General features: G+C 42.0%; 1 protein-coding gene and 1 long non-coding RNA gene across 2 annotated transcripts; one reads left to right on the top strand and one right to left on the bottom strand.

Annotated features, from left to right (window-relative positions):
* Positions 1–6779: 6779 nt before the first annotated feature.
* Positions 6780–24951, bottom strand: LOC309627392. The gene is made up of 2 exons (XR_014243715.1): positions 24838–24951; positions 6780–24545 (listed from the first exon to the last, which is right to left on the bottom strand). It is a non-coding gene; the product is annotated as an uncharacterized lncRNA (long non-coding RNA).
* On the top strand, positions 24442–25476 carry LOC309627384 (uncharacterized protein; the record flags this gene model as incomplete). The annotated part of the gene is made up of 2 exons (XM_082389293.1): positions 24442–24984; positions 25359–25476. The coding sequence occupies 2 exons, from the start codon at positions 24442–24444 to the stop codon at positions 25452–25454; spliced, it is 639 nt and encodes a 212-aa protein (XP_082245419.1). The 3' UTR covers positions 25455–25476.
* Between the last annotated feature and the right edge of the window lie 1323 nt (positions 25477–26799).

The following is a 26799-nucleotide window of genomic DNA, read 5'->3' as shown; positions in this document are numbered from 1 at the left end:
GGGAATATAAACTGGTGCAGCCACTGTGGAAAACAGTATGGAAGTTCCTCAAAAAACTAAAAATAGAACTACAATATAACCCAACAATCCCACTCCTGGGTATATATCCAAAGAAAATAAAAACACTAATTCAAAAAGATACATGCACCCCAATGTTCATAGCATTATTTACAACTGCCAAGATATGGAAGCAACCTAAGTATCCATCAACAAATGAAAGGATAAAGAGGATATACATACATACACACACAATGGAATATTACTCAGAAAAAAGAATGAGGGCTTCCCTGGTGGCGCAGTGGTTGAGAGTCTGCCTGCCAGTGCAGGGGACGCGGGTTCGAGCCCTGGTCTGGGAAGATCCCACATGCCGCGGAGCAACTGGGCCCGTGAGCCACAACTACTGAGCCTGTGTGTCTGGAGCCTGTGCTCCGCAACGAGAGAGGCTGCGATAGTGAGAGGCCCACGCACCGTGATGAAGAGTGGCCCCCGCTCGCCACAACTAGAGAAAGCCCTGGCACAGAAACGAAGACCCAACACAGCCAAAAAATAAATAAATTAATTAATTTAAAAAAAACAAAAAAACAAAAAACTACACTTCTGTAAATCCAACCTATTTCTCAAGGCCCTACTCAAATCCCATCTCCTCCCTAAAAACATCCTTACTTTCCCCTGAACAATATCTCCCTTAAACTCTTCAATTTGTAGCTCCTCTCTGATGTCACACCTTCCTTTCTATAAGCAGCTTGACAGTAGGAGTCATATGGCTTGTCCAGTATTTAAAAAAAAAAAAAAAGAATGAAATTTTGCCATTTGCAACAAGGCAGATGGACCTGGAGGGTATATGCTAAGTGAAATAAGTCAGACAGAGAAAGACAAATACTGTATGACATCACCTATGTGTGGAATCTAACAAATAAAAGAAATGAATGAATATAACAAAACAGAAACAGACTTCCAGATATAGAAAACAAACTAATGGTTACCAGTGAGTGGGTAGTGGGAAGGGGGAAGGGGCAAGATAGGAGTAGGGGATTAAAAGGTACAAACTACTGTGTATAAAATAAATAAGCTACAAGGATATATTGTGTGGCACGGGGAATAGAGCCAATATTTTATTAAAACTTTAAATGGGACTTCCCTGGTGGCACAGTGGTTAAGAATCCGCCTGCCAGCACAGGGGACACGAGTTCAAGCCCTGGTCCGGGAAGATCCTACATGCTGCAGAGCAACTAAGCCTGTGCGCCACAACTACTGAGCCTGCGCTCTAGAGCCCATGTGCCACAACTACTACTGAGCCCGCGTGCCTAGAGCCCGTGCTCCACAACAAAGACAAGGCACCAAAATGAGAAGCCCGCGCACCGCAACAAAGACCCAGAGCAGCCAAAAATAAATAAATAAATTTATATTAAAAAAAAACTTTAAATGGAGTAGAATCTATAAAACTATTGAATCACCATGTTGGACACCTGAAACTAATATAATATTGTACCTCAACTATACTTCAGTAAAAAAATTAAATAAAATAAGTAAAAGACATAGCTTTAAAAAAGAACTCCACATGTCAGATTTTTCCAGGGCATAAGACAAAAATAAAACCGGATTATTTAAACCGATTTGTCTCCATGCAACTCAAGGAAATCATATTTTTGGCAAATGACAATGATAAAATAATCCTTTTACCCTCAGGCCTCACTCCGGGTGGGAAATCCCTTCCCAATTCTCCACAGGTAGACTTCTGTTTTTTCTAGAAACCTGATATGCTTTAGAATCACAGGCTTTTGGCAGCACAAACACAAGCAGGCAGAACCTGCCAGGCTTCAGGCTGCTGCTTGTCCAACTGGAGAGAAAAAGTCATCTTTGTGATGCTCCCAAAGTCTGCAGTTTCCTTCATTTCCAGGGAAGAATAGAGAAACTCTGTTCTTCTTTTTAGTTTCCACATTCGAAATAAGAGTCATTTTATCTTCCTGTTTAATATTTAGTTTTGCATGCTGTCTGGTTAGAACCTTCATATCCGCACAGTATCAGATAGCGAGGTTTGAACAAATGAACTAAGAGGAAAAGGGAAGGGGCTGGAATCGGCACCCTATGACCCAGAGGCAAGTCAATCGAAAGATGATCAAAGAGCCCATCAAAATTGAAATCACTCCTCTGGAAAATAGCCACCCTCAGAATGAGTGAGTGCTGACTTACCTACAGGAAAAACAATCAAAATGTATGTAAGCTCTGCCCACTGTCCACAGGAGCAAACAGCAGTTGCAAAAACACAGAGAGACAAACCAGGGAAGATTTTACATTGCCCGGTAACAGATTTAAGTTGACACGAGTAGCCAGACTTCATACATGCCAAGGTAGGAGGTGGTACAAGAGAGAAATCAGGGGTGCAATGCAGGTGCAAGAGTCAGTAGGAAGGAAAGATTGTTCTTCTTAAGTTAAGCTTATTGAAGCATAATTTACAAGCCGTTAAATCACCCTGTTGAGTGTATAGTTCTATGAGTTTTGACAAACACATACAATCATGAAAAAATATTTCCATCACCACAAAAAATTCCCTTGTCCCCCTTTGTAGTCAACCCCTCTGGCAAATCCCAGCCCCTCCCAACCACTGATTTGATTTGTGTCCCCACATATATATTTGGTTTCTGTCTTTGCCTTTTCCAGAATATCAGATAGATGAAATTATACAGTGGGTAGCGGAAAAAGTGGGATTTTAATCTCAAGCAAAGAGGAGTGTTTTAGAGATCAAATCTCTAAAGCATCTTAAGACAGATGAGGCAGTTGGTAAAGGTGGCCTGTACTATAAAAACTGCCATGGATAGTGGAACTTCTGCAGGTATGTTATTTCCACACAAGCTTCCTAAAATGAATACCTGATCATGCCACATCCCTACTGGAAACCTTCAATGGGTTCCCGTTGTCTTTAGGATAAAATCCAAACTGTTTCACGTTGGCTCGCCAGGCCTTTCTTGATATGACGTCTTTTGCCTCCTCCAGCCCCATCTCTCCTCATTCTCCTCTTTTCCATTCTCCACTTCAGAATTTCTGTGCCTGCCACTCTGCCCACACCTGGGTTTTCCTCGTGAAGTGCACTCTCTTTCACCTCTGGGCCTTTGTACGTGGGTTTCTTTCTATCAAGTGCATTTTCCCATGACCCCTACCTCTTTGGCTTCAGACCTTGGCTTCCTCTAGAAGCACTTCCTGACCCTCCCAGTTTGCTTTAAACACCATTCTTGTGTGGGCTCCCACACATGTACTTCCCCTATCTTAGTGCTCATCAAGCTACACTGTAATTGCAGGTTTCACGGTGTGTTTCCCCAATGAGACTTTAAATTCCATGAAGCTCCAGGGGAACAGAAGCCTAGTCTGTCCTACTCATAGTTGTATTTTCAGCACCAAGCACGGTGCCTGGCACCAAGCGGATTCTCAATACATATACTTTAAATTGAGTCAAAAGGACAAACAAAATTTAGACAAAACTCAGAAGAGGGAGCATTTCTTTTAGCTAGGGGTGGTGGAGGGGCCGGGAGGTAAGGAATCAAGAACTCCTTTAGGAAATGCATGGCATTTGAATGGGGCTCTTGTCGAGTTAATGCCTGTTGTCTCACAGCCCCACCTGCCATTCTGTGCTATGCCTCGAAGTGGTAAGGCTGAGTGTCTGAAAACTACATTTCCTAGACTCTCTTCTGTGCTGGCCCAGAAGGGAATCCAAAGGCAGCAGAGAGAGGAGTCCTGCTCTGGCTCTGAGAGTGACGTGGTTGCTGGAGCTGCAGCAGGGGTGGGGATCCGGACTGTAGCAGCCCAGGCCGTGGCAGCGTCATTTCAGCAGTTCCAGCCTGGTCCAGGCAGCACCCCTTTGGCACATCCAGAACTGACAAGCAGTACAGTAGCAGGCGTGGACTGAGAGGCTTTAGACCAAGGGTGCTTAGCTGTGCCTTCTCTTTTACTCCTTCGGCTCCCCCCACCTCACCTTTTGCTATTCGAACACTTCCAGCATCTTTGCAACCAATTCCCTGTATTAAATTCCCTGTGTTTGAAACACTTAGAGTGGTTTCCATTCTCCTGCCTGGACCCAGACCAACACTACCTTGAAATCAGGATGGGGGTAAAGACAGAAAGGGAGAGACCGCCATGAGCAAAAGTCCAGAGTTGGAAGAGTTTGGAGGGACTTTTGGAGAGCAGAAAATAGTCCAGTTTGGCTGGGGTGTAGTGATTGAATAGGAGAGTGGCAGAAAGAAAAGCCACAGAGGCATAATAGGCTAGCTTTCCCACTGTACTGCTTGTTGACCTTGGTCTACAACTTGACAAAGACGTTGGGTTTACGCGACATGATTTGGTAGTCATCGGCACAGAAGAGAGAATCAAAAACATAATGCTGGATGATATCACTAAGGGCGAGAGTAGAGAAGCCAGTCCCACAAGGATGCACGTGGGAGGTGGGTGGGAGGATGAAGTGTTGGAGGTGAGAGAAAGGACATGGAGAAGTAGTGGGAACGTAGGTGGCAGGAGGACCAAGACAGTTCTGCACCACAGAAGTCAAGGAAGAAGAAGACTTGACGAAAAATGGGACTTGCAAAGACTGTCACTTCCTGCAAAGCATTAAAAAGAATAAAAGTTGAAGAAAAATCCGTGGGGTTTGCACATGTGAGTCTTAGTGATGTAGCAGGCACAGAACTGAGATTTCTAATGGCTAGAGTGGTTGGATAATGAGGAAGTAAGACAGTGAGAATGGCCTCTTGGCCCCTTCTGCGCCCATTTTTTCTGCCTACCACAAAGCCCTTCCCTCCCCACACCCTCAGCCCCTTACCCACAGCTCCCCACACTGCCTTCATCCAAGTCTAGGATGGGTCAACTGTTGGGATTATGTATACAAAGCCAGCTTGCTGACTTGCAACTTTGGACTTCAGGTAGAGAGTATCAGCTTATTGTGGAGGCCAAAGCTATTCAATAACATCAAAGAATGGTGCTCAAAGTTGCAGACTAAATGCCCTTAACATTATGCTTTCAGTTTTTCTTAAAGATGTCTAGCAATTTATTAAATAAAGGCTGGTTGCTATCTACAACTTCATTAAAAACAAACATATAAGAATTATACAGTTCTCCTCTCCCCTCCTTTTTTTAAATAAAGTGTAGTTTGTCTCATGTACTTGGCATCCACTCAAAGTCACAAAATCTCATCGACACACACCATTGTGTTGAAAGCTGCATATCTTACAAGACCCTGGTGAACTCTGCAGACCACACTCTAAACAGTTGGTGAGGGGAGGCCACAGAGGGAGTGAGCAGGCTTCCTGTATTTTGACAGACTAGCGGAAGCCGAGGTTAAAATCTGATTACTTTGCAAGGATTCCAAAACTTGACCTAAATCACCTCGCAGAAGTCCGTTAACAAATCAGAGCATCTACATTAGCACCGAGCAATAGGCATTCAATCCTCACAATTCTGGTAAGTTCCACTTTGGGGGTAGGGTATACTTGCCCAAGTTAGACCTTTCGTAAAATGTAGAACCTACTAAATCCAAAGCTAACTAGTTCATGATCAAATATCAGCCTCTAAATCACATTCTGTATGGAAAAACAAGCCTGCAAAACATCCAAACAACGGTGCAGTAGGTGGAAACAGATGTCACCATTTATTTTAAGATTAGTTTATTCAACAATTGAAAGGGAGAATGTTGCTTATTCTACACAACAGCTTAGGATTTGAGTAGTTTACCTGTTATTTTTTAAAAATACAGGGCTATCAGATAGTTTTCTAGATTTTTTAAGCAGAGCCTAAATGTTTAACTCTGTGTTGTGCTGCTATATTAAAAGAAAAAACAAACAAAAAACAGGTTAAATATTTTAAAGTAACCTTAAAAAAAAAAAAACTCTGAATTAGTCTCAAATGGCCTAATTTTATTTTTTCTAACTGCCAATAAGAGGCAATAAATACTCATGATTGGTATCTTCGAGGATGACACTTTAATGAGGAGCAGTAAAATCTCAGTTAATTTCCACTTCTGGTCTTGAACTGATTTTTTTTTCCCAAAGTGTAAAATTTCAAGCAGAGATGTTGCTTTATGTCATCTTGCTTTCTTTATTTAGTTATAGAGAGTGTGTGGGAAGGAGAAAGAGGGAGGAATAGGGATAGCTGGGTGGGTTCAAACTACTTTTCCATCACCCTCCTTTATGACAAAAAAAAGAAAAATGCGTGAAAAATGAGTCTTTACCTTCGCTGCCTCAACTTCATCACCTCCCATTCACTTCACAGCCCACTGCCATCTGGCTCCCATCCCATTGCTCCATTGAGACTGTTCTAACAAAGATGTCAACAGTGTTTTCCTACTTGCCGAATCCAATGACCTATTTTTAGGCCCCCTTCTACTTGACCTTCCTGCAGCATTGGACAGGCTGTGGGACCCAGGTTTCTGATCTCGGCGCCCACGGTAATCGGCTTGGGGGAAGCGGGGCCCCGTGTGGCTGCACAGGCAGAGCCCAGTGCGTCATGGGAGGCTGGTCCAGCAGCAGCGATGCGGCCCTTGCAGGGGAGCAGCGGCTGCTCAACTTTGGTTGATTTTTGCCATGGCCGAGTGTAGACACGGTGTTGTTAAATCTCTTAATTTTTTAAAGAAAAGCTTGTTTTATGAGAATGCTTCTCATTTCTAGATATTGGCTCAAATTTTTAAAATGCTTGTGGAACAAGTAACCATATCTGTAGGGCTCCCAGGAGAAGCCTTGGCTGGAGGTGGTCCTGCCCTTCTCTTGGCTTCTGCACTTACCCCTCTCTCCCTGTTCATCTCTGCCTTATTTTTTTTTAAACATCTTTATTGGAGTATAATTGTTTTACAATGGTGTGTCAGTTTCTGCTGTATAACAAAGTGAATCAGCTATACGTATACATATATCCCCATATCTCCTCCCTCTTACATCTCCCTCCCACCCTCCCCATCCCACCCCTCTAGGTGGTCACAAAGCACTGAGCTGATCTCCCTGTGTTATGAGGCTGCTTCCCACTACCTATCTATTTTACATTTGGTAGTGTATATATGTCAATGCTACTCTCTCACTTCGTCCCAGCTTACACTCCCCTCTCCCTGTGTCCTCAAATCTGCCTTATTTTTTTTTAAATTTATTAATTTATTATATTTATTTTTTTGCTGCGTTGGGTCTTCGTTGCTGCGCGTGGGCTTTCTGTAGTTGCAGTGAGCGGGGGCTACTCTTTGTTGCAGTGCGTGGGCTTCTCATTGCGGTGGCTTCTCTTGTTGTGGAGCACGGGCTCTAGGTGCACAGGCTTCAGTAGTTGCGGCACATGGGCTCAGTAGTTGTGGCGCATGGGCTTAGTTGCTCCACAGCATGTGTGGTCTTCCTGGACCAGGGCTTGAACCCATGTCCCCTGCATTGGCAGGAGGATTCTTAACCACTGCGCCACCAGGGAAGTCCCAAGTCTGCCTTATTTTTGTTCTTGCTTTTTTTTTTTCTTCCATCTACCTCTCTCGTGTTGGAGCTCCCCAGTCTTCCTTCTTGGCCCTCATCTATTTTCTTATCCTCTTGGGCAATGTCACAGGCCTAGGGCTGGTTGCACGTGTTTGCGATTAGTACAGTCACAAAGAGTCCCACGCTTGGGGTTTCATGCTGCTGTCCTGAGATTCTTATGCTGTCCTTGAATTTGTGTTCGGGAGTGAAGCCTGATGGCCAGCGGGAGCATGGGCTGAGGGCTTCGCATCTCAGTGTAAGTGCTATATTTCCTCCTGTGCCTCCCTGGGAAGTGTTCTTGGCCACCAGCTCTCTCACCCTTGCGCCCTGGGTCCTGCCTGCTCTCCCTTACTCCCCCTCTCCCCAAACTGCTGCTGCCCTCTGCCCTGGCAGGGATCTGAGTGCAGGTGTGAGGAGGTTTGGGGTCACAACCAATGGCATCTCAAGGGCAAGGCCCAGCAGTTGGTGGCTGTCCCCACCCCAGGCTGGCAACACTGCAGCTCCTTCAGTGGGCGATTGGCTGGGGCCAGCCTCTCCTTGATCCAAATACCCAGCATATCCTGGCACAGAGGTTGTGGTACCCTTGGGGTCGCCTATCTGCTGTGGGTTGGGACAGATGGAAATGGGAGATGCCTGACTTGACTTCCCAGCTCCCTCCTGAGGCATGGCACATTGGTCTGGGGGCTGGTGGGAGGGGAACACAGCATCTATCAGGTCCAAGTGCATGCAGATCTTGCCAGTCCCAAGGCGGAATCCCCAGCACCTTCAAGGCTCTGAACTTACCCTGCAAGTATCCCCAGATCCTTTGGGCCCACACCGTGCCTGGGGAAACCTTTTCTTCCTCCTAACTTCTCTGAATCTGGCCAGTATTCATTTCGTCTGAGCAGCTTGAGGCACCTTCCAGAGTCCAGCCGGAAATATGAATTGCATAATTTGAGTGATTCCATGTACACAGAACAGTTGAACGTTCTGATATCTACATTTAGAACTGGCATTGCACAATATAAAGATGAATGGTAAAATTCATGCCAATAATTTAAAATTTTTATTTACTTAGAAGAACATTAAATAGCAAATAAAAACCACCATGACATGCTGAGAGACTGTGGAAGAAAGGAAAATGCTTTGTATTTTAGTACAAGTTTATTTAATAACTTTAATGGCACCCTATTCCTGCTTTGTGAACAAGGGGGACCACATTTTCTTTTTCACCAGGCCCCACAAATTGTGTCTGGTCCTGTCCAGGCCATCATTTGCTGATGGCTCCCACCCTTCTTCTTCAGTCGAGACCTCCCTCCTCCTCTCAGACCCACATTTCTGAGGGCACACTGGGCCAGTGTACCTGGAGGCTTTGCAGGCAACTCAAATTCAACATATTCTCATCTGATCTCACCCCCCTAAACTGCTTCTCCCCTTATATTTCCTTTTTCTGTCATTGGAATGTCATCCACTCACTCTTTGTAGCAGAGTAGGTAATAAAATTGTTAAATGAATGAGTAAAATCTTAGAAACATTTTCAATTCTCTCCTTTCTCTCAATTTCCAATATCCAGTTGGTCATCAAGTTCTGTCAGTTCTACCAAATATTCCATGCCCTCTCCTATCACTATGCCTATATATGATACATGCTGCTTGCAATACCCCTTAAATGCCCACTCAAAACCCAGATCACATACTACCTTGTCTAAGAAGCCTTTTCATAATTGCCCAGGAAGAATTAGTCGTTCCTTTTTCTGTGATCCTATAGCCTGCTTTTACATTTATTATGCTGTATTGTGATTATTCGTTTATGTGTCTGTCTCCCTTACTAGACTGGGAGCAAATCAAAGTCAAGGTATATTTATTTATCTCTATATTTTTTATGTCTGGCATAGTATACTGGAGACTCTCAGTAAATGATTAGATGGTGCAGGGAAAATAAGACAGAATTTATGGGCACCAGAAAAAACAGAATCTTATACAGAGTAAATCTATTTTCTAGGAATACCTGGGCCCAGGGGGACCGAAAATGGAGGCAGACCCCATATCTGTGTAACTAAAGGTTCATTTCAAGCACAGACATATCATGAAGAAGAAAAACAGAAAGAGAAGAAGCAGGAAAAAAAATTTTTTTTGCCACTTGCAAAAACATTATATAATGGAAATTAATGAGTAATGAAATAATTCCTCTATTATTTTTTTGGAAAGCATTAACATGACACATTTTATTTTAAAAAACGTTTTGACATACAAAAAGCTATACATAATTAATGTATACAACTTGATGGGTTTGTAGATAAGTATGTATCTGTGAAACCATCACTGTGACCTGTCCCATAAACTTGTCCATTACCTCCAAAAGTTTTCTCCCAACCTCATTTATCATTATCGTTGTTGTTATTATTGCTATTATTATGTGATAAGAACACTTGACATACGATCTATCTTCTCAGCAAAATTGTAAGTATTCAATATAGTACTGTTAACCAGAGTCACTGTGCTGTACAGCAGATCTCTAGGACTTATTCATCTTGTATAACTGAAACTTTATACCCTTTGGCTAGTACCTCCCTGTTTCTCTGGCAACCTTCATTCTACTCTTTATTTCCAAGAGTCTGACTATTTTATAATCATCTTGTAACTGGTATCATGACACTTAAAGCTTCACGCCTATTTAAAGTCCACCCAAGGAAAAACTACCAAGGCCATGTCCAAGTAAATTCATGTCTCCCCAAACTTTTTAGTCATAGCATACATTTGATCAAGAATTCTCTATGTTCATTACATGTTTTTCCCCAGTGTCTTACAAATCCAGATACCAGATGTTAGGATTAAACATCTTAAGGAATCAGAGAAAGTCGATATGGTGCCAAAGCACTCTGGTGAAAACACTATGATAAAATGTTCTACTGACCCCAAAGACCATTAATAACATACATTACATTTTTATCAACATTAACTAAGAACTTCAGGACAAGGTCTATTGTAACCCAAACTTTAAACTTTAGTAATAGGAGAGAGAGAGTTCTTTAAAGTTAAAAAGAGGGCTTCCCTCGTGGCGCAGTGTTTAAGAATCGCCTGCCAATGCAGGGGACACGGGTTCGAGCCCTGGTCCGGGAAGATCCCACATGCTGTGGACCAACTAAGCCCGTGCACCACAACTGCTGAGCCTGCGTTCTAGAACCCGTGAGCCACAACTACTGGGCCTGTGTGCCACAACTACTGAAGCCCACGCGCCTAGAGCCTGTGCTCCACAAGAGAAGCCACTGCAATGAGAAGCCTGCGCACCACAACAAAGAGTAGCCCCCGCTCGCTGCAACTAGAGAAAGCCTGCACACGGCAACAAAGACCCAATGATGCCAAAAATAAATAAATAAAATAAATAAATTTATTTTAAAAATAAATAAAGTTAAAAAGAAAATCATATGCTCAACATCCCTAATCATCAGGGAAATGCAAATCAAAACCACAATGAGATATTACCTCACACCTGTCAGAATGGCTATCACCAAAAAGAACACAAATAACAAATTTTGGCGAGGGTGTGGAGAAAAGGGAACCCTCTCACACTGTTGGTGGGAATGTAAATTGGTGTAGCCACTGTGGAAAGCAGTATGGAGGTTTCTCAAAAAACCAAAAATAGAACTACCATTTGACCCAGCAATTCCACTCCTGGGTATATATTTGAAAAAAAACAAAAACACTAATTCAAAAAGATACATGTACCTTAATGTTCACAGCAGCATTATTTACAATAGTCAAGATAGGAAGCAACCTTAGTGTCCATCAATTGATGAATGGCTAAAGAAGATGTGGTATATATATATAATGGAATACTACTTAGCCATTAAAAAAGAAGGAAATTTTGCCATTTGCAGCAACATGCATGAACTTGGAAGGTGTTATGCTAAGTGAAATAAGTCAGAGAAAGACAAATACTGTATGACATCACTTATATGTAGAATCTAAAAAATACAACAAACTAGAGAATAAAACAAAAAAGAAGCAGACTCACAGATATAGAGAGCAAATTAGTAGCGGGGAGAGGGGAGGGGGGAAGGGCAATATAGGGGTAGGGCAATATAGGGTAGGGGATTAAGAAGTACAAACTATCATGTATAAAATAAGCTACAAGAATATTTTGTACAACACAGGGAATATAGCTAATATTTTATAAATGGAGTATAACCTTTAAAAATTATGAATCACCATATGGTATACCTGTAACTTATATAATATTGTACATCAACTACATCAATTATACTTCAATTAAAAAAAAAACAGAATTGGGATTTCCCTGGCAGTCCAGTCATTAAGACTTCACCTTCCAATGCAGGGGGTGTGGGTTCGACCCCTGGTCGGGGAGCTAAGATCCCACATGCCTCACAGCCAAAAAACCAAAACATAGAACTGGAGCAATGTTGTAACAAATTCAATAAAGACTTTAAAAATGGTCCACATCAAAAAAACCCAAAAAACAAAAAAACAGAATCATAAAACCTTAACTAAAGTCAGTACAGGTGTGATCCTCAACTGCCTTAAAAATGCAGCAGGTTATTTTGGGTAGGTCAGTATTGATACTTTCCTTTAATCTAACAAGTGAGGCTATCTACCTCTTCTTGTGCAGAGTAGCAAGCATTAATATGTTCTGAGTTGGAGGCCTGATAAAGCAGAGAACTCACTAGTAATTCCTAAATTATGTCTTCATAGCTTGCTCCCACTGTTTCAGAATATCCAGAACACATCATCTGGGGTGTCTGTTAAAAATGCCAGTACTGAAGCCCCATCCCAGACCCACTAAATTAGGGTCTTTTGAGGAAGGACTGAGGACACTGCATTTTTAATAAGCCCTCCACCCCATTCCAAGTGATCATTAGGCACTCCAGGTTTTAGGAAAACCCAATTTCCAACATAAACACAAGAATTTTAGATTGTCAAATAAAGTAACTTTTAATTTCTCTTTAACAACAATATTGGGAAAATGAGGAGTTCCAGCTAAGTGAGTTTCCCAGAAGAATTTAATTTCAGTTTACCCCTGGAAGTCCTGGAACTTCTCAGTGTTTTAAACATTTTAATGAAAATCCTTCTAAACTGTGAAATATAATGCACCACCTTCTCAAACAGAATATATTACACACATTGGGCATCGTTATGGGTGACTCAGGATCATTATTACAAATATCCATTATTATAAGAATAGCTTAAAAAGTTATGAAGTCTATAAAACTGTCTGATTCTACCCTAAATTCTACAGCCAGCTGTGTTTTTATGGTACTACAGCTGCTTTTTTGTGTTTTGTTTAGATTATTTTCCTGTTTTCTCCCTTGCTGGTCGGTAACTTTTATTAATGGTACCATTACTTTTTCTACTTTCCACATTTTAATAAGCTCTGGGAAAGCATGAGGAGTTCTAGATGAGAACGTTCTTGTGTGGGTGTAAGGATCTGTTGGAATGCTTTCAGGTGTCATAAAAAGCCCCAACTCAGATTGGCTTAAACAATAAAGGATTTCATTATCTCACATAACAAGAATCCTTGTTTTTGCATAGTAGCTGAAATCAAATTGTATATACAAGTTTTATTCTGCTTTTTTCACTTATTATATCAAACCATTTCCTATTTCATTAAAATCCTTAATAAATATTCTTATACGTAACATTTCATCATACTAATTAATTCAGTGGAACTGTGTTGGGTAGCTTCTAGGTGCCAAGCATAGGAAGGAGGGTGGAGATGAAGAGCAATAACAGATATGGTTCCCACTGTTCTGCACTTCCACTTTACTAGGAATGTGACATTATTTATTTTACCATTATTTTGTTTCCAAAGAATTGTTTTACAATTATAAATAACATTCTGATAAACATTTTGCTTAAATTTGAGTTTATTTCCACATGAGTAATTTCTAAAAGTGAAATCACTGGGTCACTTTAAGGTTCTTAATACATATACACACATATATATACATATAAATGTATATATATATGTTTTGGTTTTTTTTGTGGTAAAATACATATAAGTAAAACACCATTTTAACTATTTTTTTAAATTAATTAATTAATTAATTTATTTATTTTTGCCTGAGTTGGGTCTTCATTGCTGAGCGCGGGCTTTCTCAAGTTGCGGCGAGCGGGGGCTACTCTTTGCTGCGGTGCGCAGGCTTCTCATTGTGGTGACTTCTCTCGTTGCGGAGCCTGGGCTCTAGGCACGCAGGCTTCAGTAGTGTGGCTCACGGGCTCAGTAGTTGTGGCTCACGGGCTCAGCTGCTCCGAGGCATGTGGCATCTTCCCGGACCAGGGCTCGAACCCATGTCCCATGCATTGGCAGGTGGATTCTTAACCACTGCGCCACCAGGGAAGCCCCCATTTTAACTATTTTTAAATGTGCAATTCAGTGGCATTAGATATACTCACAATGTTGTACAACCATCATCAATAACCATCTCCAGAGCTTTTCAACATCCCAAATTGAAACTCCACCCATGAAACGATAACCTCCCACTCCTCCCTTCCCAGACCCTGGTAACCTCTGTTCTGCTTTCTTTCTCTATGGATCTGACTATTCTAGGTACCTCATACAAGTGAAATCACACAATATTTACCCTTTCGTGTCTAGCTTATTTCACTTCGCATAATGTTTTCAAAGTTCATTCACAATGTAGCATGTATCAAATTTCATTCCTTTTTAAGGCTAAATAATATTTTATTGTGTGTATATACCATATTTTGTTTATTCCTTCATCTGTTGATGGACATTTGGATTGTTTCCACCTTTTGGCTATTGTGAATATCTCATTCTATTTTTAAATTTCTTTCTGAAATAAACTGTACCTGCTTAGGTCTCCTGATAGTATATAAGTATTTTTTTTCATAGTTTATTTCCCATAAAATTTTTAAACTTTGCTAAATAATAGGAGAAAAAAATCTTAGCATTGTTTTAATTGATATTTCTCCACTTGTTAGTCAAGTAGATCATTTTCAACTGTTTATATTTCCACTTTTGTGAAATGTCTGTTCATGTTTCTCATCCCTATATATATTAGAGTCTTAAGATTTTTCTTATTGTAAGAGTTGTTTCAATTTAAAAATATTTCCCCATTGTCAAATTTACTGCACATGTTTTCCCAGTTTATTTTAGCCTTTTGTTTTGATTAGGCTTCTTTTTGATGCAGAGAATATTTTTCATTTTAATGGAGTCAAATTTATCATTTAGTGCATTTGTAAATTATATAATTTATTTTAAGCTTAGAAAAATCTTTCCCATCAAGAGCATATTTCTTCACTGATTCTTTTCACTCAACACTTTATCCATCTGGAATTGGATATATTGGTGTAAGATGATCTAAGCAATTTTTATGGACACTTTTTATTGCCAGTCTTACTTAATCTTTCTGCTACCTTGGCTCCTAACCACTCTTTCTGGAAGTATGTCTACAATTTTGTTGCTCACTCTTTCCTGGTTCTTCCATATTCTTGCTATTGGTTTTCAGGCTCTTTTCTTGCACCTATTTCTCTACCTGTTCCTAAAATTGATTTCAATCATTTATTCTTCTCATGTTGTACATGCTCTCTGACTAATCAGCCCCTTGGACCCATATGTGACTGACACCCTCCCCCCTTCTTTTAATCTTTGGCAGAAAATCCTACCTGGATCTATATGTTCAGTCATTAATTCATTTAATATTCACCAAATATTACTTGAACATTTACTCTACCAGGCACTTTTTTAGGCTCAGGAGATAAAATGCCTACTCTCATGGAACTTACATGGGGGAGACTGACAATATTCTAAGTACATACAATATATAGTATTTAAGGGCTATAGAGAAGTAATGCAGGCAAGGAAGTTAAAAAGTATCTATGGGTGGCTACGAGGGTGCAATTTTAAATTGAGTGGTCCAGGAAGGCCTGCCGAGAAGGGGACATTTATGCCAAGAGCTGAAGGAGATAGATGAGGGAACAACCATTGTGGACATCTGTTAGAAGAACATTCCAGGCAGAAGGAAAACCAAAAGCAAAAGCCTGAGGCAATGTTGTACCTAGTTTCTTCCAGAAGGAGTGAGGGAACTGACAGCCTTATGCAGATTGAATCAGGAGGAGAGCAATAGGAAATGTGGTCAGAGATGCAACTGGGGCCAGATCAGCCATTTATTGCTTTTACCCCAAGCAAAATGGGCTGTTCGCGAGTTTTAAGGAGGGAAATAAAATGATCTCTGGAAGATGTGCCAAGAATAGCCTTTGGGAGAGCATGGGCAAAACAGGGAAACCACTTAAGAGGTGCTTGCAATAATCCAGGCAAGAGGTAATGGTTGCTTGGACCAAAGTGCTAGCTGTAGAGGCGATGAGAAATGGGTAGAGTCAACAGGATTTGCTGAGCGATTACATGTGGGAGTGTGAGGAAGGATCTCAGTCACTGACTGAGTTGGGGAGTAGAGAGAAGCAGGTTTGGGGAGAATATCAGGAATATGGGTTTTGAACATGTGAACTGGAGATGCTAATTAGATATCCAAGTGGAGATGTCTGTGTGAGTCTGGAGTTCACAAGACAGCTCTGAGCTGGAGAAGTTAATTTGGGAGTCATTAAACTACGATGGCATTTAAAGCTATGAGATTGGCTGAAATTATCAAAGAATGAGTGTAGCTAGAGAAGGGTTGTACACACTGAGCTCTGGGCACTCTGTATATGTATAAAACCACCATTTTGATAGAACAGAGGAATAAAAACTGAGAGGAAAGAGTAAGCTCTTATATAGGTTTAAGCTCTTATATGATTATTAAAATCTCAGAGCAAATTTAGCTTTGAGCTTCCTGGAAGCCAAAGTATGAATATTGCTCATCAAATTCTCAGAAGCCTTATTACCATTATTACTTCTTTCTTTTACTTTGCAACGATAAGCCACTAGCTTTTCTAAAGATCTTCTCCCACCCATTTCTGCTCCAGTGGGTGTACACGACTGTGGTTTTCTTCCATCTGTCCCACCATATTGTTTATTAGGTAGAAATAAGCTTTTAGATTTAGATCTTTCAACTCATAATGCAGTATTCTAAGAACTTCCCAAATGGTTCAATGTTGAAATATGCACGCACGCACACACACAAACACACACACACCATCATGAATTTGAGGCCTCATGATGTCAAGATCTATTATTCAATTATCTACATGCTAATGTTGAGTGAAATACGGTTCTCCAAAGAGTGCATATTTACTTTTTTATAAGAAAGTTGGTTTTTAAAAAATATTTAGTTATTTATTTACTTTTGGCTGCTTTGGTTCTTCGTCGGTGTGCGCGGGCTTTCTCTAGTTGCGGCAAGAGGGGGCTACTTTCGTTGTGGTGTGCGGGCTTCTCATTGCAGTGGCTTCTCTTGTTGTGGAGCACGGGCTCTAGGCGCACGGGCTTCAGTAGTTGTGGCACACGTGCTCAATAGTTGTGGCACGCGGGATCTAGAGCACAGGCTCAGCAGTTGTGGCGCACGGGCTTAGTTGCTCCGCAACATGTGGGATCTTCCCGGACCAGGGCTTGAACCCGTGTCCCCTTCATTGGCAGGTGGATTCTTAATCACTGTGCCACCAGGGAAGCCCTATAAGACAGTTTTTACTTTCTTTTTTCAGCTGCTAGTACTTCCAACTAGACTATCTTCCCCTTCCTCTTTGTCTTGTTACCCTTTAACTGGTAACATCTTCTTAACCTTCAAAGCCATCTTAATTATTGTCTTCTCTAAGACAGTGGTCTCCTCTATTGTCTTCCCTAGCGCCCCAGTAGGACTGGTTATACAGCATTCTCTTTTTACCCTTATTACTACATTTTTACTCCATTATGACATTTTTACTGTAAATCCTTATTCATATGTCTCCATCACTAGGTAGAGTTTCTTGGGAGCAGGCAATCTGTCTTTTTAACTTCTGATGCTCAGCAAGTAGCACAGTGACTGGCATTAGTAATCAATTGATACATATATGGTGAAAAAATTAATGCCCTTTGCAAATGAAAGAGCTTTAATGAACACAGAAAATTAAGGTTCTCTTGTTGTTGGGTGGGCTTCTAATCTACATCATATTAACTTTAATTTCTAAATTATTTTCCAAGTTTTAGAATAACCCAATACACTATTATATGCAACTTTTGGTTGGCTCTGAGGGAGAGTGAAATTTTCATTATTTTTACAGCCAGCTCATGTCTGATACCCTGTTAACAGAAGGTTTTTTTTAAGGGATTATACTTAGATCACTATTGTTTGCCAAACTGTATTTTCTGTTACCCTACAAAATCTGATTGCCTACTATATGCCAGGTACTGTATTAGATACTGGACTTATTTAAGCTTCAGGATAGTCTTGAAACCTAGGTTTATTATTTTCATAGGCACTGCATTGGGTTGAATTGTGACCTCTTCCTAATTCATATGTTGAAGTCCTAACCCCTAGTACCTGAGAATGTGACCTAATTTGGAGATAAAGTCTTTGCAGAGGTCATCAAGTTAAAGTGAGTTCATTAGGGTGGGCTCTAATCCAATATGATTAGTCCTCATAAAATGAGAAAATTTGGAGACAGACGTGCGTAGACAGACGGGAATGTGAAGAGACACAGGGAGAAGATGGCCATCTACAAGCCAAGGAGAGAGGCCTAGGCAGATCTTTCTCTCACAGCCCTCAGAATGAACCAGCCCTGCTGACACCTTGATTTTGGACTTCTAGCATCCAGAACTGTGAGAAAATACATTTCTGTTGTTTAAGCCAGTTTGTGGTACTTTGTCATGGTAGCCAAGCAAATGAATATGGACATGTATTAATTTTCTCAATGACAAACAGAGTAGGCTGATCCCAGGGTTGATTGGTGTCAAAGACTTTTTGTTTTATTGCAAAATACACTCCTTGACATTTCAAACTTTGGGTGAGGGGTACAAGAATATAAACCTAAGCTACTGAATTTTCTTTAATAAACTCACTTTGGATCATTTGGCCATTAATTTAAGTTATTTAAATACTTATTTTATACTACTTCTAAGGTTAGTACAGTCTATAAATGAGTTCCTTGCTGTAATAAGTACTTTTTCTTTTATTTGCACCTGTTTAGTGCACAAAGGACAAGATAGGATGGGTACATTTTGGTAAAGTGTGGATAATCTCATGGTTTTATAGTCAATCTATATGCTGATGACTTCTACATGTATACCTCCAGCCTGGGCTTTTCCTCTGAACTCTAGACCTGTATATCCAACTGCTCATTGATGTTTCCACTGAGATGGCTAATAGCATCTCAGGTTGAACCTATCCAAAACAGGCTTTTAATCTTCTCCACCACCCACCCCTACCCCTGCCCTGCTCTTCTCATAGTCTTTGCCGTCTTAGTTGATGACAACTTCACTCTTACAGTTGCTTAAGGCAAAAATGTCAGTGCTATCCTTGACTTTGTTCTCACATATTGTTTTCAGTTGGCTCAATAAAGCCAGTTGATTCTACTTTCAAAATTTACCAAGAATTTTACTATTTTTACCATCACTTCTGCCTCTATTCTGGTCCAAACTGCCATCACCTCTTGTCTTGGTTGTTACAGGAGACTCCAAACTATTGTCCCTGCTCCTGCCCTGAAGCAACTGGAGTGATCCTATAAAAACGTACGTCAGATCTCATCGTGCTATTCAAAACCTTCCACTGTTTTTTTTTTTTCTTTTTTTTTTTTTAAAGATTTTTTTGATGTGGCCCATTTTTAAAGTCTTTATTGAATGTGTTACAACACTGATCCTGTTCTATGTTTTGGTTTTTTGGCTGCGAGGCATGTGGGATCTTAGCTCCCCGACCAGGGACTGAACCTGCACCTGCTGCATTGGAAGGCAAAGTCGTAACCACTGGACTTCCAGGGAAGTCCCCTTCCACTAGTTTCTGACCTCATTCAGAAGAAAAAGCTAAAATTCTTACTATGACCTGGGAGACCCTGTACTTTCTGGCTCCTATTTCTAGGCTCCTATTACATCTACTATTCTCCCCCTATGTCGACTCTAGCCATACTTACCCCCTTGTTATTCCTGGAACAGGCCATACATATTGTTTCCCCCAAATCTTTCTGCTTCTGGGATCCTCTCTCCCCAGATATCTGCGTGATCATCTCACCTTGTTCAAGTCTTTACTCAAAAATCACCTTCCTTCACCTTGCTTTTTTTCCTCCTTTATTACTTATCAGCATCTGACACTTGACACATATTTATCTTACATATTGTCAGCTTCCCCAGCTAGAACATAATTCCCATGAGGTGCGTTTTTCTTTTCTTTTTATATTTCCCCATAGTCAAGGGCCCAATAAATTTTGGACAAATAGCACTAATTTGTCCTGCTTAGAGAGAGAACACTGAACTCTCATCTTCTTCCTTCTGGATTTGCAATAATGCTACAAGAATGTGCTCCTCCATAATCTGAACCTCCCCATTTCCAGGCTGTTTTCCTTCTTTTCCATGTCAGAAGGCTTGTTCCCAAACAAGCCTTTAATCATTCCACTCCTCCAATTGCAAACACATTCTGGAACACCTTTGTGTAAATATTAAAACATTCAGACAAATGCCTAATTTTCCAGTTCCTGGCAGCTGCATTATGTGAAGTATGAGATCATTCATAAACTCACTTGATATTAATTTTTTGAGGGAAGAACTTGAAAAATGAACTGTTTTCTTGGAAGTTTTAACCACACCAGAGATTGTAGAACCATCATTTAATGATGACAGATATTATTAAACAAAGCACGAATAAATGAATGAAATATCTATTTTTTTTATTGCTGTTATGTGACTGTGAGCTCCTTAAGTCCTGAACGTAAGGATTGTTCTTTTCATCTTTGATCCTAGCACCTAATATATTACCTGACACTTAAATTCAATGTTTGATGCATGAATCATGAAGGGCTTCTCTTAGTTCATAATGCCTTTTATGCCTTGGTCCTCCTATGTCTCTGCCATTACTGTTATGTCGAACCCAGGTGATGTGTCTCCCTGAGTTTGCTTGGTCATAGTCTTCTGTTTGATGCTACATTTGCCATCCAGGAACATTACTGCACTGCAACAGCACCCTTCTAGGTTGCAAAAAGGATGCTTCAATCTTCCTTGAAAGGAGGCTTGTTGAAATCTGTGGCTGCCTTGGTGATAGTGGCCAAGACATCGTGATGCTCTGCTCGCTCAGGTCCCTCATGCTGCTTTGGGGCATGACTTAGTAATGTTTTGCTTAATACCTTGAATCCCCAGCCTTTTTTTCCTGGAGCCTCTCTGTTGCTACAGAGGTGGTAGGCACTGCTGGAAGCTGCAGGCTGCGGGTGGACAGTTGGGGAGTGCTGTTCGCTCCCATTCACTTGCCGGCTCAGCTCATGCATGGATAACGCCACGGCTGCTGAGAGTGTGGCTTCCCTGGCAGCTGCCTGAGGAGGCAGGAGCCATGATTCAGAAGTATGGGGGGCTCACAGCTCCCGCAGGAACCTTTGCCTGACGGGAGCCCGGAGCTCCATTGTTCTACCTTCCTCTGTTCCAAAACACTGTGGTCTCCCAAGTCTGCTACGGAGAAATCACACGAGACCCAGCAGCCAGTTCAGGAGTTCATCCCCTTGATTTTTTTCTACTTCCTTCCCTGCCTCATTTCCCCTTTCCCCTCACTCTTGCTTCCCTGGCATTGCACTCCCCAAGGAATTGTTGTTATATAAGCCTTTACCTCAGATTCTGTCTTCTAGAGAACTGGGATTCAAATACCATCATTGATCATCCCCTCAGGCATAGGCCCTGTAAAGATTTTTATGTGCTTACTTTTGTGGTATGTGCTCTTGTCTGTTTTTCTTGCGTTCTCTCTTTCCATGTTCCTCTTTTGCACAATTTAAGTGAAAACAAGCTCTTGTCCTTAACACCCTTATGAGCTTAGATACTAACAGCTATTTATGCACCAGGTACCTTTACAACCATTTTTACCTCACAACAACCCTGTCTAGGTACTATTATTATGAACTTTTTACCTTTTTACAGAAGAAACTGAAGTTAAAATGTTTAGTGACTTGGCCAAAGTCACACGGTTAGTAAATGGCTATGTGAACTCCAGAATCCATATTCTTTTTTTTTTTTAATTTTTTAAAATTTTTATTAATTTTTGGCTGCGTTGGGTCTTCGTTGCTGCGCGCGGGCTTTCTCTAGTTGCGGCGAGCGGGGGCTTCTCATTGCGGTGGCTTCTCTTGTTGTGGAGCAGGGCTCTAGGTGCGCCGCCTTCAGTAGTTGTGGCTCGGGAGCTCTAGGGCGCAGGCTCAGTAGTTGGGGCGCACGGGATTAGTTGCTCCGTGGCATGTGGGATCTTCCCGGACCAGGGCTCGAAACCCTGTCCCCTGCACTGGCAGGCGGATTCTTAACCACTGTGCTACCAGGGAAGCCCTTTTAAAAAAATAATTAATTAATTAATTAATTAATTAATTTATGGCTGCATTGGGTCTTCGTTGCTGTGTGTGGGCTTTCCTAGTTGCGGCAAGCCCAGGCTACTCTTTATTGCAGTGGCTTCTCTTGTTGCGGAGCATGGGCTCTAGGCGGGTGGGCTTCAGCAGTTGTGGCACGCAGGCTCAGTAGTTGTGGCTTGTGGGCTCTAGAGCGCAGGCTCAGTAGTGTGGCACACATGCTTAGTTGCTCCGCGGCATGTGGCATCTTCCCAGACCAGGGCTCAAACCCGTGTCCCCTGCATTGGCAGGCGGATTCTCAACCACTGCGCCACCAGGGAAGCCCCAGAATCCACATTCTTATAGACATCATAGCTCAAATAAGCTTCCAGCAAGGACCTGGCTTTTCTGGAACCAAGATACAGGAGCGTCTCTCCTTACAAAGCGTTTAGATTCCAAATGGCTGTACTTATGGCCATGTTTTTATTCATTCAAACTTAATGAGAAGGAGTTTAAATTTGCAGTCTCCAGATGAATTTTCCACAAAAGGAAAGGGAGATGGGCAACCCTTTGAAACTTTAAAACTTTAAAACCCTTTGAAACTTTGAAATGTCCTTGCTCATATATGTTGTATGGCACCTTTTCCTAAAATAGACATGTTTTGTATATAGTAAGTCCCCTTCATATGAACGAGTTCCATTCTGAGAGCGCATTCATAAGCCCAATTTGTTTGTAAGTTCAACAAAGTTAGCCTAGGTACCCAATTAACACAATCAACTACATAGTACTGTACTGTAATAGGTTTATAATACTTTTCACACAAATAATACATAAAAAACAAACACAAAAAATAAAGAAAACATTAAAAATCCTACAGTACCTTGAAAAGTACAGTAGTACAGTACAACCGATGGCATACAGGGGCTGGCATCGAGTGAACAGGAAAGAAGAGTTACTGACTGGTGGAGGGAGAGGAGGTGGGAGATGGTAGAGCTGAAAGATCATCAGCAATAGGAGACGGAGGGCAAGCTGCAATTTCACTCATGCCTGACGTTGATGGAACGTGCGTTTGCATCACTGAAAGTTCGCAACTTGAAGGCTCATAGGTAGGGGACTTACTGTACTTTGAAATTGAGGGTAGGTAATTTCCTCCTAGATAATCTCTTCAAGTATTGAAAGGAACACTTGAACAGCTTTGTGCCCTGTAACTCACAGGTGTTATGAACATTTGATTAGTGCTTTGAGCCCATGGAACCACACTTTGCCGGAAAACAAAAAATTTACCATCCTAAGCTTTAGTTCCAGAACAAATACTTGGTCTTAACTGACTTCAGATTAGGTTAGTAGGCATCTGACTTAGAAGCTTATCTCTTCCATCATACTCCAAGGTTTTTCCATTCCATCAATCACTTTTCCAGTCTCTTGCTGTCAAGAGCATAGGCGTATCATGTTTTACCTGTTGTATAATTTGCCTTTTTATCTTCAGAATTGTCAGTACTATCCAAGGAGGTCATCTGTGTGCAAATGAAGCAATTCTTATTCTCTCATCATTTTCAATTATGAATACCTCTTCTTTTATCTCCATCACAATTCCACTCTTTTTTCAGGAACTGTCAACTCCTACTGCTTTTGCACTTATCAGATACTACATGATCATTAGTATTCATGTAACATCTCAGATTAAGCAGTACCAGGGCCAACATCTTTAGTAATAGAAATGACCCCAGAGCCTGCTGACTCCCATAGCTTTGGTGGGCAAAGTTGACTTGCTTTTGCTCTGATGGGTGTCTTTTAAAAAAGGTATGTTAGTACATTAAAAATTATTAGTTTTTTATTTCCTACACTGGATGCACGACACCTTTTAGGAGACTTCCTTTCTCCACTCAAGCAGAAAGATGGTATGAGGTTTACCACCTTCCCTGGATTAGGTGAGTAATATTCCATGCCTTATTGGCTTTAGGGAGAAAGAATCTTGCCAATGAGTTACTTCCAATGTGTCACTATTTTTTAGTGCTTTAATTTATTCAACAATTTGAGCGCCATATTTATACGCGGAGGCTTCACTGATCAGATACTGGAACCATCATATAAGCAGTATCACTTTGGACGTGTTTCCAAAGTTCTCGGGGCCTCGATTCCTTCGCAAGCTAGTGTGGGGAGTCAGTGGGAAAACATAAAAGGGTTGGTACGCAACGGTGCTTCCACCAAAGGGAGCTCTTTGCATTTCTCCGAGGGGCTTAACCAGGATGAGCAAATGAAGCGGGCTCTCGGATGATGTTCAGTCAGCCCCCGACATTCCAGGGACACGAAGTCAAAGGTGAGAAATCCTACTTGCAACCGCCCTACAGGTCACAGGCGGACCGGAGAAATTCCGTGGGCGGTGCGAGGCGCAAGACAAAGCTCCTCTCGGTTAACCACAGGCTGGAGCTCCCCACTTCTCCACCCCCGTCCCTGCTCTCGCTCCACGCCCACCCACAGCCCGCCCGCGTCACAACGTCATCGCCTGGCTGCCGGGTGCAAGGACGCACCGCCCACGGAGGGGGAGCCGGAAGCCGGGAGAGCAGCCGCGCGCGGCGTCCCGGAACCGCGGGAGCCTGAGAGCTCGCGCACCTGGGGGAAAGCGGCAGGAGACAGCGGGCATGCGCGAGGCTGCCGGGCGGCGCAGGCGCGCTGCTGGCCTCACTCGAGGGACCAGATCCGGTTCTCCGGGTTGGAGCGGGGGTGGTGTCGTGGGTTGTCCTGGCTGCCGGGGAGAAGGGGGAGAAAAAGGTGATGCGGAAGGGGCCAGACTCTTAAGAAGGGCGGATTTGCTTCTGGGATGGAGAGGGCCCGGGTGGACGGATCCTAGTGTGCGTCTGTGCTGGGCGCCCCACAGAGTTAGGGATTTGTCGGAAGATGAAATCAATCCACCGTGCAAAGTGCGATGCAATTTTCCTAAGCCAGGAACACGCTTAGAATACACGCCCAGAGCCTGGGGCCAGTTCTCCCCTGGGATGACTACGTATCTGTGTGCCGGACACCGCGCAATGGCTGACCTGTTATTTCAGTCTCCCGCCGCCACCAACAACCCTGTGAGGCGGGTTTATTACGTGGTCCCCAGTTTCCCCTTTGGAAACCTAGGACAGATTATCTTGTCTACAGGTCGCGCAGCTGAAATATCGTGGAGTTGCTCTTTCCACCAGGTTTGTCTGATTCCAAAGCTCACTGCTGCCTATCAGACGCTTGAAGTCCTGAATGGGTGAAAATTAGACAGTAAAGACATTCTGTAAATAAATGGTAAATCGTGAGGTTTGGATGTTAAAAGGTATAAATCAGGCTATAGGAGTAGGTAGGTGTCAGGGAAAAGGGGTCAAAGTGGATTTTGAATAGGATTTGGCTGGAGGTAAGAAAAGTGAAAGCAACGGCTTGGAGGTGGAACAGGAAACCTGAGAAGAAAAGGAAGCGATTGCTTCAACTGGAACCTTGTCTTTACGTTTGGCTTGCAAATTGTAGCATCTGTAATTCTAGAGATAGGCTTGTCTTCCAAAGCAATGGACTTTCTCTTTTCTGCACCTAGATTTCTGCTCGATGCACAGTGATAACTGTTCCTCTGTTCAGCAAGAAGATGCATTCTGGCCACTCGTTTAACAGCCGGAAACTTTGGTACCCGTGACAAAGATGATACGAGATGGAGGATGTCTTGCCGAACCCTGGCTTGCCTGAGAGAGGTCTCTTTAGTGCTTGCAGGTTCTTCTACTTCTGTAACTCCTTTGTGGCTCCAGTAGTGAGAAGAATAAACAATCATAAGCCCCAATCCAGTACCATCTCAGTGCCAACGTCTATCTTTAAAAGAAAGAAAAAAAGCCCATATCATCTTTGTTTAAAGAAGCTTGGACCCAGTGATTTGTTAATTTGTTCGTGGTTTCATACTGCTATTGAAACAGCAGTAACAGCTTGCTCTGCCCAATTTAACAACTGATTAACTATTACCTTGTATTAGCCTCTAATTGTTTAATGGGTGTAAATTTTATCTGCTAAGCAAGATTGTAAGATGCCCCAGGCAGGGACGGTGTTCTCTGTCTTATATCTCTGAACTGACTTGACTTTTGCAAGTGTCCCTCTTATACCCCCTTGAATCCCCACTACTAAGTACTCTGCCTGGCACATGCTAGGCACTCAGTTAATGTTGATGAAATGTTGCCTTCTGGAGAGCAGAAAACAAGCCTGCTATTTCTTTATATTTTTCTGGCCCTCTAGCACAATTATCTCCTTTTGGAGGACATTCAGCAAATATGTGACTTGATTGCTGTGCCTTTCAACAGGGGAAATATAATCTCCCTGATGCCTTATAAAGAATTGCCACCTAAACACCGTGTCCCCAAGAAGTCTGTCAAGAAATCATTGTTGATAGATTGATTAGCCTCAAAGAAATTCTTAGTTCTTTTCTGAAATGTGCATCTGTCCTTCCGTAGTCAGTGATATTCATGGTTATGTTGGTCAGACTGCCTAAGAAATTATTTGGGAGATTGTGTAATTTGAGTATCTTCTTGACTTGAGAAAACAAACCAATAAAAAACCAAATCAAAACCCTAACCCAACAATAGAGACTCAATAACAAACAGGACCTTTGTGCTTAAGAACCCTACCTGCAAAACAATTTTGTGCCTCTGGAGAGAGAGAGAGAGTGTGTGTGTGTGTGTGTGTGTGTGTGTGTGTGTGTGTTTGTGTGTGTGGCGTGCTTCTTTTGAGGTACGTGAAGCCAAATGAAATCTGAAACACCGTTTTTCTGTCAACCTATTCAGCTGACAGCAAAGGCTCCTTGGGGTGGGGTGCGGTTAGGGAGGTGATGAGTTCAGGTAATGTTTGAACATTAGGAGAAGAGAGGCTAGACCAAATCCTTTTGAATATTTACATTCAGTGGCGCTAAATCTGGCACCGTCTCCCATTTTTTAGCTGCGGAAACTGGGGGCAAGTAACAACGTTTCTCAGCCTTAGTTTCCTCTTTTGTAAAATGGGGA

The sequence above is a fragment of the Balaenoptera borealis genome (assembly GCF_965194805.1).
Source record: "Balaenoptera borealis genome assembly, chromosome: 4".
Classification (NCBI taxonomy): domain Eukaryota; kingdom Metazoa; phylum Chordata; class Mammalia; order Artiodactyla; family Balaenopteridae; genus Balaenoptera; species Balaenoptera borealis.
Note: the sequence above shows the minus strand (reverse complement) of the source record. Positions and strands in the feature narration are given on the sequence as shown.